The sequence below is a fragment of the Numida meleagris genome, chromosome 19, assembly GCF_002078875.1.
Source record: "Numida meleagris isolate 19003 breed g44 Domestic line chromosome 19, NumMel1.0, whole genome shotgun sequence".
Classification (NCBI taxonomy): domain Eukaryota; kingdom Metazoa; phylum Chordata; class Aves; order Galliformes; family Numididae; genus Numida; species Numida meleagris.
This window is the reverse complement of record NC_034427.1, coordinates 6,029,437-6,043,461: the sequence shown is the minus strand read 5'-3', so window position 1 is coordinate 6,043,461 and position 14,025 is coordinate 6,029,437. Positions and strand designations below refer to the sequence as shown.

Genomic DNA, 14,025 nt, shown 5'->3' with positions numbered 1-14,025 from the left:
CTACTTGGGGTGTTTCTGTTGAGGGAAACTTAAAGAGAAAGAGGAGCAACGAAAGTGGATATAAATACCATCCTTCCCAGCATCCAGAGTGTTCTCTGCATTTCAGTTGGATTGGCAACAAACTCCTGTCTGTGCTGCCGGCAGCAGCTGGCAAACTAATTATGAGGCACATTAAAGATGTCACACTGTCTGCTGCGGCTTGCAGCAGCACCTGAATCCAAGAGATTTTTAAAATAACAGTAACTTTGGGAGGAGAGGCTATGTTGAAATCTTTGCTTTGTTGTGGCTGTTGTAATTTCTTCCAGGCCTTCACTCTTCTCTCCACTGCCTCCTAAAGCCAACGCTATAATGCCACCATGCAGAGAGTTGCATTAAAATACAAAGCTTTGCTTGTGAGGATGGATTTGGCCCGATTGCCCCCTCGCAGCTGCTGAAGTACAGAATGTGGGAATGTGTTTGAAAAATCAGTAAGTGTTAAAGGGCATTTTTGAGTCCAGAGCTAGAGGGAGGGCTGAAAGGAGAGACGGGAAAGACTGAATCACCCGAGACTTGGAAAATTGGACAGGGAGCATTGTGAGCTGGTAGCCAGTGCCACAGATCTAGAATAGCCCTGGGGAAGAGTTATTTTACAGACAACTGTCTGTAAAAATACCACTTAAAAATAATGAGATTTATATCGGATGTCTATGAACAGTTCTTGAAGAAGAGATATATTGAGCTACAGCCAAAAAAACACTATATTTCAGAGTGTATCTGAGCCACAGCACACATTTCACAAGGGAAAGTGTTATCAGTGATGCCCCAAAACAAGCACATCTTGGCTGAAATGGATTTAAACTTCATCCTCTGTTGTCAGGGCAGGTTTGCAGCTGGGATGGTTATTGGAGCAAAGTTACCTAGATTCATGACTGAACTAGGAAAGCAGCTTATCTCAAATAGATTTGAAGTCCCATCTGAGTCTACTACCTACCTCTGGCAGTGGGCAATGCCAGGATCTTCAGGGAAATATGCAAAACCCTGACAGTTCATCAATGATTGTTTATCACACAGATTATGGATTATTTTGAAAAAATAAAGGGATGGGTCAAGGACTGTTTTTTTTTTCTATGCCATACTCAATTCTTATATTCCCCTTCCATATCAGTCCTGAGAGGTGAATTTCCATAATCTACTGAGAACATGAACATCTCTTGTTTCGAGGTAGTGAGCGCAAACTTATCTGTGAAATGATTCTTCCAGAATGCCCTTCCAAATGTTTTAGAATCCATTGTGTGAGTATTGCAAGAATTAATTGGTTGCTTCACCTCTTTTTCAACCTAAAATCTGTTTGGACTTCTGTTTTGTTTGGTGTATTGGTCTGGTATTACTCAAGGGTTTATATTGTCATCTTGCTTACTACGTTTACGCAACATTGGAAGAGTAGTCATTGTCCTGGGTAGAGAAATGCCCTCCAATTTCTTTGTGAAGCCTTCTGGTTTCCAGAAAAAGAGCTGATGTTGAAACACAGCAGTGTTTTTTTGTTTGTTTGTTTGTTTGTTTTGTGAGCACCAGAACTACAGAAATCTGTTTTCCTTAAGTTTCATTGCCTTTTGCATCAGTGTTCTCCTTCCCACACAGAAGCCTTGCCTGCATATCCCAAAACTTCTGTAGTATCATGTACTGCGACTGCTTCAGGGCTACATTTGTGCTGTTTAGCCAGCCAGTGCACCCCTACTGTTTGTCCAGCTGGGCTTAGACATAATGTTTTGCCAGAGAATTGGTGGATGTGATGCTGATGACTCACTTATTTCAGAGCTGCATTTGATTTCCTTCAGACACAGAGACTGTACTAATTATGTGATTCTTAATTTATATGCTTTATTTTATCCTTTGAGTGTTCTGGAAGACATGTGCAAACTTTGCATGGTGAATGGAGACAAATGGCTCTTTTGGTTGTGGGGGTAGGTTGGATTCTTTAAGGTAATGGTGCATTCTAGATTTGCTGATTGTTATTATATTGTTACGATGTTTTTTGAGTCACAAGCTGTATAACATCTCAGTGGGAGAGACCTTTCTCTGCAGCCACTGTTATCCACAGCAATTTTTCTTTTGTTGACTCATGGAGAACTTTGCAGCTTAACTTGATGGCTGTATTTCAGTGGTGTCCCATTTTTTTTTTTTTTTTTATCTTAGGAGGGGTGAAGTTCCTTGTGACCATAATATGTATTATAGTAACAGAAAGTCATGTCAAAGAGCATGTGAAAGTGTTGTCTGAGTTAACATTAACTTCCTTTTTTGATTATAGAGTTGCATGCTTTTGGGAGGCAGAAAGACTACAGACATTCCACTGGAAGGTTATCTACTGACTCCAATTCAGAGAATTTGCAAATATCCACTTCTGCTTAAGGTAAACCAAGAAAGAATGTCTTTGGCTAACTGTTTTACTCTTTGAGTGATTTTGCAACTTTTTAACCCTGAATTTGCTGTCACTGCTACCGTCCTGGCTTGCGCTTTTAAAGGTTCAATCCTGTCTGCAAAAAATGTCTTTTTTTTTATGGGTACAGTCAGAAAGCTGGCTGATGATACTGTTAGGTCTTGCAGTGGTGTAGGTAGACCAGACAGAGTAAGGTACTCATCAGTTGCCTTCAGATTTCTTCTGATATTTGTTAAGACCTGAGTACTATTTTAGCCACTCCCTGAAAAGCTGTGTTCAGACAGAATTGTATCAGTATTCTAAGGAACTCCATGGCTCTTGGGGACTGAAAACAGGATACATCTTTCATCACTAGGTCTCTACTTTGAGTGTATTCAGGTCAGTAATGATCAAAATTCTTCATCATCTGACAGCTGTTTGGTGGCTTGTCTGAGACAACCTTCTTTTCAAACAAGTTCCCACTGGACAGGTGTAATTGCAGAAATGACTGCTGCAATTTGCACTAACTGGCCCCCTTGCTAGCTGGTGCAGTCCAGGAGTTAAAGAACCAAAGACATAAAAAGAGCTAACTTACCTCTCATCCCCTCGAGTCGGGGCTGGGTCACGTACCTGGTGGGGAGAAGGAAAAGGAGAAATTAGTTTCTAGGAGTGCTTGCATCACCAGTGGTCTTGAAGCTACTTAATAGCTAAAAGCCATGAATCTTCAGTGGTGTTCAGTCTCATATTCTCAGAGTAATGTTACATTTGACAAAATACAACTAATTCTTAACAAACATAAGCAGCAGCTATTTCTCATCTCAATAGAATGATCCTTTCCTTAATTGTGTGGGAAAATAACAATTCTGTGATGATCTGGTGTTCTTGGGCACAGGCTGGACCTATGAATCAAGTGTATGTCATGTAAAATTATTGCAGTACTGTGTCTGTAAGTTCAGATTGAATAAGGACTTTCAAAGGTCCACGCTGGTTAGTTCACTACTGATGTTTTTCCTTTAATAAAAGTCCGAATTCACCTGATGAATATTGAAATCATTTCTCTCCATCTCCTTGGAGCTTTCAGAGAAAAATTTTCAAAATATGCCCTTCCTACAGTTGGAATTGTTTTGTTCTCTGTGCAGCACAAACCCATCTTAAAATCTTACAGTACGTGTTCATTTGCCATGTCTTGTGGACATAACTACTGAGATTTACATGGCTACAGCCAGTTTAGCAGTTCAGTGCATCCAATGGAGTGCAGACTCCTCTTATGATTTAACAACACCAACAAAAAACAAACATCAAAAGAACATGCTTTGTTTGTTTCACCGTAAATTCATGGCTACTAAGTTGTGTCCTATTCAAGGTTTGTCTGGTACCTGCTAGGACAAAATTTCCAGAGTGGACACAAATGTTTCTGATGTGTTTAAAAATAAATAAATAAATAAAGGCTGAGAGAAGAGACAAGCTGAGTTCTGGCAGTGCTGACCAGGAAAATGCAACTCTCCAAGAAAAAAGTGAAACAGATTTAAAAATAACACAACCTTCAAATTAAATGTTTGCTCTCCCTGTGCTACTGAACTGCAGTTATTGCTCCAGAAATAGCTGTTTTGTATTCATGGGAATTTTATCTTATTTAATCTAATTCCCAGAGCAAACAGATACACTGTATTCCAGCTGATTAGAAAAATCATCCACACTTACCCACTTTCCTATTTTACTTTGTTTCTAATAGAGTTTGTGAACATCCAGATTTTCTGATGACTTTGATCTGACCTTGTTATAGTGCAATTAGTATAGCTAAGCAGTTAGGTTTGATAAATATGAGCACAGTAGCTCAGACTTGCCAATGTTTGGAAGCCAGCCTAAATAATAAAGCACATTAAAAATGTGATAACTGTTTTTCATGAATACTATATGTAAGGGTTGTTCGCCCAGAATAGCCTCGCACAGAGTCCTTTGAGTTACTTCATTAGAAGCAGCATACTGGAATATCTCTGTGTGCAGATACACTTTAAGCAAATATTGTCAGTATATTCCAGTGTAAAGTATAGCATCCTGTAACTGGTAAACTTATGTTTTATCATCCTCTGATGAAGCTTTTGCAAGCCTTATGTGTGGTTTGAAATATGGGACTCAAACCTCACCATGCTGTTTCACCATCTCTGTGCTTATGGAGCAGCAGTGATTTTAATATTTTTGTCCCCAGTACAGTTTTTGTCTGCTTCAGAAAGCACGAGAGAGAATTGGCACAAACTCATCGGTCAGTAAGTTAGTTTTACCCCCAGCCTCAACCCTCCCTAATGTGACCACCTTCCACCTCTTTTCCTTCAACTGCTGTCACAGTTCCGCAGCGGATTTGAAGTCCATTTGTGTACGTAGGTGTTCCTAATATTTGTCTGTTAGCGAAAAGCTTTGTTAGAAATTTTCCTTAAAAGTGAGAAAGAGGCTTTGAGCAGGCTTAAACAAAACAGAACTGTGCTTGCTGTGATGAGTATTATGGGTTGGTAAGAAGAAAAGAAGCAAAGGCAAACAGATGTACAGAACTTGAGAGCATACGCTGAGTGAGCGACTTAAAACCCCAGTGTGAATGTGGACACTGGAAAGCTTACTGAGTAAATATTTCTAGCAGAATGTTTTGGATTAACTCTGTGTCACTGATAATAATTATGACTCTATATTAATTAGTATTAACTGCACTTCATAGTAGTAGAAGCAGCTGTTGTATAAACCAATCTCTGAACAAAAATAGCCTTTTTCCCCTTAATAAAGAGCATTTATGTCAGCAAAAGGAAAACCCTAAGGGAGCAGTGATCATGAGTTAATCACACCATTGGGGGGTGGGGATTGGAAGCAGTCATTTCTGTCTCCTTCTTCCTCCCAACATGCAAGGAATGTGCAGCACATGATAGCTGCACCCCATGGGCTCTGATAGCCCAGTGTTGTCACAGGGGCTGTTTCTTATTTGATGTCTATTCTCTTAAGGAGCTGCTAGGTCTCCAGCAAGAAATGCACATTCTACCTCTGCATGGAAGATTTAGGGCAGTAATTATGTATTGCTTCATGTGATGGAAGACTCACTGGCTCTAGGAGAGAAAGAAAACCTGGAGGCAGACAGCTGAGCATCCAGCCTGAGAGCCTTCTGGAAAGGGAGAGCCCAACAGTGTGGCATACACAGACTGCAACAGATGTGGTGCCTGGGATGTGAAAGGGAAACACGGGAAGCCAGTGGTAGGATGAAGGGAACTTGCTCTCCTCCCTTTCCATCTTCTTCATTCCGCTCAGCAATGTTTAAGGAAGAAAGCTTAGTTAGCCATAGTTTAATATGTTTAATCTTTGGGGTTTTGCACCCCCTGTTCAGAAGAGGGATGTTGCACTTAGATTCATAATACTGCCTGGTTGAAATCTAAGTCTATATAGCGTAACATTACAACATTAAAAGTGATATATACCCTACAGAGTTGTAAGGAACACTGCCAATTTATAAATCATACTTCTGTCTTTGACACTTCTTATATATCATCTCAAATAACTGCTAATATATATAGAACATGTTTTCGTTGTGCTTTAATTTGGCATGTATTGCAGATTTGATGGTACCTCTAATGTAACCAGTTTTACTGATTTATTGTTGCCTAATTTTTACCTTGCGGAAACAGCTACAGACCTTATACATTTTAAATGTACACAGGATAAAAAAAAAATCTGCTGTGATTGGCAGGTATGCAGAGCCTGGTGTAGCATCTATTTTCTGGTTAGTTTAAGTGGAAAATAGATTTTTAATACATGCAAATGTTAAAACTGAAAATACAAATACAAAAATCCTTGAAACAGAAAGGTGCATCATGTTTTTCTGTGTATTTTTTTTCCTTTTTTTTTTTTTTAGCACAGTTTGGAATTGAACCATTTGAACCATTTATTATTACATCTCTTTGAATTGATAAGAAATACGGTGTCTTTGTTATCTCTGTAATCCTGAGATGTTCACTAAATAACCAACGGGTGCATCCCAGAAGCCATGTTTTATGCATGCACTGGTTTGTAGTGCTAAGCAATGCAGCCTGGCAGGCAATGATTTGCTCGACATTAACAGTCACTGCACAGAATTAGTGTTAAAGCCATGTGTGGGTGACGAGAAGAGTATGAATATAGGAAGAAGGAATTTTTAAAATACAGAGACTTAGATATTTAAACTGCAAAACATGTTCAGTTGTCAGTTTTAAGTACATAATCATTTTCTGTGTGGCAAGGGAGGACATGGGGAAGGATGACAGAGGGTTCTTAAAAAAGATCAGTTAAGCAGCATAACATCCTTTCTGCTAGGAAATATTAAAATTGTACTTACATTTGAAAAACCTCTAGTTTCCTCTGCCTGCATGCATTGTGTGCTCATCGTCCCTACTGCTACCTCTTTGCATCTTCCTGTGCAATGTTCTTGTTGCTGAGTTATCTCCTCACAGTTTTATTTTGGTTTTGTTTTTTTGTTGTTGTTGTTCTGGTTTGTGTGTGTGTGTGTTTGTGTGTGTGTGTGTGTGCCAAGCACCATTAGTAAACAGACAAATGCATCAACAGCTGATGTGTTGTCTTATGTGATTAGTTCTTACACATAGATTCTATTCTATTTGGAACTCTTTTAGCCATAAGCTATTTAAAGCTGTATCTGATTCTGAAATACTTTAGCTGGAAATCCTTTTACTACATTGTGTAATTGAAGATTGACATTTTTATGAAGAGTTCTCTTTTTGGGGGGGAGGGGTACAGTTAATAAGAAGTAAGATAGCATTCAAATCTCTAGCATTGCCTTTCCTGGAGAGTTACTTCCTGACTATTAGACAATTTAGATGGAACCAAGAAGCCAAATAATTTTTTAGAATCCAAATGCAAGAGCTTTGCCAGTGTTAATTTACACTGTTTCCTTCAAGAATTAGTTGAAAAATTGTAGCCTCTAAGTAGATCCTTGTGATTCTGCTTCAGAGTTCAATTTGTTGCAAGTGCTTTAGCCACCCTGCCCTATCCACTGAGGGCAGAATGGGAGAGCGTAGAACTGCCCGCTGTAGTGGAACAGCAGATTTGAGACCATCTAAGGAATCTGAGGGTACACAAGTCAATGGGACCTAATGAGATGCATCAGAGGATCCTGAGGGAACTGATGAAGTTGCCGAGCCAACATCCGTCATATTTGAGAAGTTGTGGCAGTCTGGTGAAATTCCTACTAAATGGGAAAGGGAAACGTAGCCCCTATTTTTAAAAAGGGAAGACAAGAAGACCAGTCATTCTCACCTCTGTGCCTGGCAAGATCCTGGAGCAGAACCTCCTTGGAAGCTCTGCTAAGGCACATGGAAAACAGCAAGGTGACAGTAGACAGCCAACATGGCTTTACTGAGGGCAAATCGTGCCTGACAAATTTGATGGCCTTCTACAGTCACAGTGTTGGTTGATAAAGTAAGAGCAACTGACTTCATCTATCTGGACTTGTGCAAAGCATTTGGTGCTGTCCCACACAGTCACCTGCTACCACTCTCTTTGTAAAATCATTTGGGCTCTGAGTACAGGGACTACAAGTGTCCCAGTCTGCAACTTTGCAGCTATAAAGTAGTGAAACAAAAGAGAAATGCTGTGCCAGGAGACAGTTCCTATTTCCACCTTAGTTCATTAAAGATTTTTTCTTTCAAGCTTACAACACAGAATATTTTTGCAACTTGTTTTCTTTTTTTTCTTATTTTCTCTTTCTCTAGGAGAAAGAGAGAAGTCAGAGGGGATAATGTCTAAGATGAGAGACACTGTGAAAAATACCAGCTTTTCTGTTCTCAACTGCTGGTTAGTCAGAAGGATTAACAAGTCTGTAACTAGAAAGTAGATGTTTTAATGAATTAGTTGAAGACACTCTTTGCAAGGAATAGTTTTCTGCAAGTGCCAGCAACCTCATGTTCTAGGCTGTGTAGTGCATAAGTTGCAACACATGAGACAGTCATTCCAGACAGCAATATATATGAGCTTTCTGGAGGACAGGTCAGTCATACCCAAGGTTTGCCATCTGGTCTCTCTCTCAGCTGCCTAAGTGTTGGCAAATGCTCTCATAGTTTACACATCATAAATCTGCCACGATAATAAATAAATACACAGAGTTCCCTGGCGGTATTTCAGAAGTGCTGGGCTGTGTTCTTATAGGGGATGCCAGTGTCTGAGCAGCAGGGCTCTTCCTCAGGTGGCTTAATACTAAGCAAGGATGGGGGCAAGCAAGTCACTTGCTCCAATGACTCTCTGACTGTCAACCACTCTAGCTAGTGCTCTCCCTGCCTCTTCCAGCCCCCTCTCGTGCTCTTATCCAGCAGGGCAGGCAGCTAGCAGGAGCAGGGAAGGTGTTGCTTTCTGTCCTCCCTTCCTCAGAATCTCCTTTGGACACATAAAGAATCTTCTGAAGTCAGAAGATGGAGGATGGGGGGCGGATTGGGAAGAGAATAGAAAAAGATTGAATCTCAAAGAACTTCATTTTCCTCACAATAGCAGCCACTGCAAAAAAAAAAAAACAAAACAAACAAACAAACAAACAAAAAAAAAACTCAGGGGTCAGAATGTAGGCACTTGCTCCTATATCTTCCCTCCCTGCTTTCAGACACTGGGAGGCACAGTTGGGGATGTCCTGCAGATTAGGAAGATAGTGTAGCTGCGGGTGTGTGGGGCATCAAAGTTGCAGACTCCTGTACTGTTCAAGACAGCAAGACAGATGTATGCCACACACTGTCTCCCTTTGCCTACAAGCAAACCTTGAGATAAATAGTTCATGATCACACATGTGTAGATACAATTTCTGCTATAGAAGAAGATGGTTTCTTGTCTGTTTATTGCAGCTGTGGTCTTCCCTGAATGAAGAGCTCTTCCTCTGTGTCTTGGTGATACTTCAGAAAAGGATGTCTAGACAGTGTTAGTGTATACATACCTTTCTAAAGGAGAGTGGTTAACATTTGTCATGTAGCAAAAATTCTGCACTTGGTTTTGGAAGCAGAAGCTAGTGTCACCAAGGTGCAACAACATCTCTCACCTACTTCTTCTTTACTATTATTATTTTTTAAAATTTAATTTCCTTTGACTTACTCTGAACGAAAGTGGGGTATGGGTAAGAACTTCCATGGGAAACTATGTTTGTGATAGTGACTGACAGTTGTAGCAGGCAGCTCTCTTGTGCATGTGTTACTCTGTAAATCAAGCAAGATCATTAATTCCTCTTTCCTAATGGGATTCCCAGTTGTCAGCACATAACCCATCTTCTTCATCATTCCTCTGACAACAGGCACTGTCAATCACTATTTATAATTTTGAGGTAGAAGTTGCAGCTGTGAATGAATTGTCAAAATACCAAATCTACGCAAAGAATGGAATAGTCCAATTTTATTGGACAAACATGTACATGCTCTCCCCTTCCTTTGGACCTTTCTGTCTCCAGGATCTGTCTGTGTGGACATGAGAGTACCTCCCGTTGCTGTATTTGTCTCTTGTATTATTTAAATGAGTCTCAGTAGCCACGTAGTTTAATCTCAAGATTCAGATGCTAGTTTCAAAGGTTCTGCAAAACTGAGAATCAAGATGATATTTTGCAGTTCTGTAACACTGGGTGCCAAGATAATTCACTAGCGCTAGCAAATTGTCTTGTTCCAGTCAGTATGAGGAAGCACTGAGACTGTCTGTGAAACAGACTGAAACAACCTGTCCTGCTTTTAGCACTAGCTTCCTCCTTTAAAATATGCCTTCCAATTTTGCTTTTGTTTGCGCACCTCACAGTCTTACTATTTATTCTATAGCTATTCCTGCTAGTTATCAGAGGTAGCATGTGACAAACTAGTCACACACTGAAAGTGACTTCTGTCTGAAGAACTTCATAGAACTTATGCATGAACCAACACTGGAACAGAGAAAGCCTCTTGATTTAGCAACACGGAGTGCCCAGATTAGCAAGCTTCAGCAAAAGCTGAGCTTCAACCCACTTCCTTTCACTGGTGGGCCCTGTAACCAGACCCTAAAAGTAACAGTTAACTTGAGCTAGAGGTTGTGCAGACAGAAACCAGTTTAGGAGCAGTGCTTGCATTCCATGTTGTGCTATCAACTCAAGGGAGGCAAGCCCCTGTAACACTCAAGATCACCTGAAATCTGAGTATGTCAGTTTCAAGCAAGACAGCATGGTACAAAGGTCTTTAATGTCAATATGTCAGAAATTAGTGTTGAGAAGAGTCACTTGCTCAGGTTAACATGCTGATGTGGAGAAACCAAACACAAATCAGACTACAGAATAAACCTTGTTGGAGCCCATGACAAGCATTTGGGGATTGTAATCTCTCATCATGGATGATCACCACCTGCAGCAATTAGGACGTCTTTGCCTGTACCTGTAGGAGCTACGGACAGCAGCAGTTTAGCTCTGTCCAGACCACACCGCATTCTGCTGTGCAGGCTCTCTGACTACGTTTCAAACATTCTCTTCTCTCATTCAAAATGATGCAGTTCAACAGCAGTTTACCATTTAGTCATGGGACTTTAAAACAACAAAATACCATGCTGAGGCAAAATATAACAGGGAGAAAATGAAATATTTCAAGCAGTCTGAAAATGTGGGTCTTAAGCACCATATTATGTATTAAGAGGAAATTACCAGGCTTAGTTAAGGTTTCTTTAATGCATTTCTATCCCTTTGTGGCTGACTATAAAATAGCATTGGTCTAAAAGATGATTGTGTGTTGACATTGGTTGCCCCTTTTGCCAAACTGGTAGATGTTGTCAGGTCTCATGTTTTCCCATTGTTGTTCTTCAGTGGTCAGTGTTTATGGGATAGTGTGCATTGAAACAACTGAAGCAGACTCTTAGGAACTGCTGTGCAGACAACAAGTTGTTCTCTACGTTACTCACTCCAGTCAAGACACATGTCACTCTGGCATGTTTGCCTTTTGGGGAGCCTCTGCCACTTGCCATGTGCCTGTCTTGGTCATGCCAGAAACAAATATATGTGACACAGAAAAACATGTTTGGCTTGAGCTCTTTTAATTTGATGTAATTAACATGGTGATTCCTTCATTTATTTAGCAGCATTCATATAAAGCTGCAGCCTCGGAGGTGTGAGGAGCAGAGAACACTGTTTACAATAACATGCCCACAACTTCTCATTAAATCTGGAATAGTTCTGGCGTTTTCCTACAGGACAGTACTTTAATGCTGCGTTTGGCCTTTCCACAAGCTACATCTAACCTTTTTTTTATTTTTATTTTTTAAAGGAATTGGCTAAGAGGACTCCCTCTAAGCATCCTGATCATCCAGCTGTCCAGAACGCATTGCAGGCGATGAAGACAGTCTGCACAAATATCAATGAGACCAAGAGGCAAATGGAGAAACTGGAAGCCCTTGAACAGTTGCAGTCCCACATCGAAGGATGGGAGGTATGATGCAGGACTAATGAGCTCCCTGGAGACAATTCACTGCACAGTGCAGGGGGCTGAAGTTTGGTGACGCGTACTGTGTACAGGGATTTCTGATGTGTAAATGTACTTGAAGGTGTGGGTGGTAAAACTCTGACAGGTTTAGAATGCAGTGTTTATTTCTGGGTGTGTGGGCTGCTGCTAAATTGTAGCAGAGGCATGGATCTTAAAAGAGAGAAAGTTGTTAGAGATGGAGAGGACTGAAATTTCAGATGGGCAGGTTTCATTTGAAGGACAAATCCAGAAGTGAAATCGGGAGTGGTCTAGAGAACATTAACTTCTCTCTCCATTGAGGTGTTTCTCAATGAGTGGATCTGTGTAGGCAGAGGCATCTAGTATGAAAGAGAGAAAAGTAAGAGAGGAAGAGAACTGGGATGTGAAGCTTGGGGAAAGAGGAAATATGGAAAAAGAAACGTCTAGGAGAAATGCTGCTAAGTTGGGATGGTGCACAAGAGAATTGGCAGCTTATCTTGTGATGATTTTAGCTGAGGCCCCTGAATCAGTGGAGTTGGAAGCCTCTGGGGGATGCACCACAGGGAGTCAATGGTGTTAAATGGTCTCATAGGGAGACTGGCGTCAGCTTTTAGTAAGACTGACATTTAAAATGTCGAGACTGATCATTGCCAGCTGAGGACATCTTTTTAGAGGTCATGTAAACTTCCTCATGTTTGGACTCTTGGTTGCTCTCCATGACTCTTTTTTGGGTTGTTTTTTCTGTCTTTCTTGTATGTTTTAAACCTTGCTCATTTTCTCCCCGAAGGATGTTCTTGGCATCCAGCTAAAGTCATGAGAGCAACCCAGATATCCAGCTGTGTATTTTTTGGATAGCAAGCTCAGCAAACAAAAAAGTCATACAATGTTCTGTGTAGAAGGACTTTCAGAAGCAGTTAAAACCATTTCAAGTGCAATGCAACTCATGGGTTGTCTAGGCAAGAGGCATAGTTTGAACTCCAGGGCTTGAAGTATGATTGCTCAAGTGTCCAGGACATAATAAATGAAGTAGTATCAAACTTAATGCAATTTTTGGGGCAGTGGATGAGGGGAGGCTTACTAATTTACAGCAACAGTCTGGGTCTGAAAACACTTTCTGATTTGTTTATATACACTGTTTTGAAACATAGTCACCTACATCACTCAACCCAAAAGCTCAAAAAGGGAAAAGTGTTTTTCATTCCCAGTAAGCTGTGGAAATTTTCTGAATCTCCTCGTAGCTCATTAAAAGGAAGAAAACCAGCTTTATAAATGCAGACTAATGCTAAACATATCACATTTTTTCTAATGTGCACATTAAGCAATTTGAAGCAGATTGACAGTTTTCTATTTTTGGGTTGCCACAGTACTATGCTCTTGCAAATTATGACTCTTGAGCAAAGAGTTGTTTGTAAATAACTGGTTTTAGTTCTTTCAGATGTATTTCACAATATATTCTGAATGGGAAGGACTCTGAATTCCTATCCTGTGGAATGTTGCAAATGATGAATTAAAGCGTTTTTAACTTAATAATGCAGGGATGCAGGACACAGAACTGTCTGTAAGAGAAAGTGTATAAGGCAACTTTAATGTTCAGATTTTGAGTTTATCTGATGGTAATCTCTTCTAGGAAACAGAGTCTCTCTTTTGTCCATTATTATGGTTATAAGTTCTGAAACATTCAAGCCCTGTATAAGCCCTATGGTTTCCAACAGCTTTAGTACAAGGCATCTAAATTGTAGAAAAGTAGTAAAATCAGCTTACTTATGACCGTGTCTTTTATGACTATACGAGACATAACCTGACTCTGGGGTGTGTGCAAGCAGCCCAACTTGAAGCTTGGGATTAACTTTTTTCACTTAATTTGGAACAAGCTTCACTTTCTCTAGTGCTTCTGTTTAACTAAATCAACATAGTTTCATTGGGTTCTATGATTATTATTTCTTTAGAATTGTTCCAGTGGGAATTCCATCTTCATCCTTTTGCCATCAGTGCTACCCCCAATATTTCCAATGTGAGAAATGATATAAAATAATTTCGCTTCTGCAATGTCTCATCTCCTTGCTCTCAAGTGTCATCTGTAGCTTCACTAAGAACAGTTGTTGTTTTTTTCAAATAATTTTCCACGGTTCTGCTCTTTTTATTCACCAATCTCTTTCTCCTAACACAACCCATCTCAGTATCAAACACTGAGCATAAACCAGCATC

General features: G+C 40.2%; 1 protein-coding gene across 3 annotated transcripts in view; it reads left to right on the top strand.

Annotated features, from left to right (window-relative positions):
- Positions 1–14,025, top strand: part of PREX1 (phosphatidylinositol-3,4,5-trisphosphate dependent Rac exchange factor 1) — a 153,343-nt gene that overhangs the window by 78,114 nt on the left and 61,204 nt on the right. For all 3 annotated transcript variants that reach the window (XM_021416450.1, XM_021416449.1, XM_021416448.1), the window contains exons 5-6: positions 2,285–2,386; positions 11,647–11,808. In XM_021416450.1, coding sequence (XP_021272125.1) covers positions 2,285–2,386; positions 11,647–11,808 — 264 coding nt within the window. The remainder of the gene's footprint in view (positions 1–2,284; positions 2,387–11,646; positions 11,809–14,025) is intronic.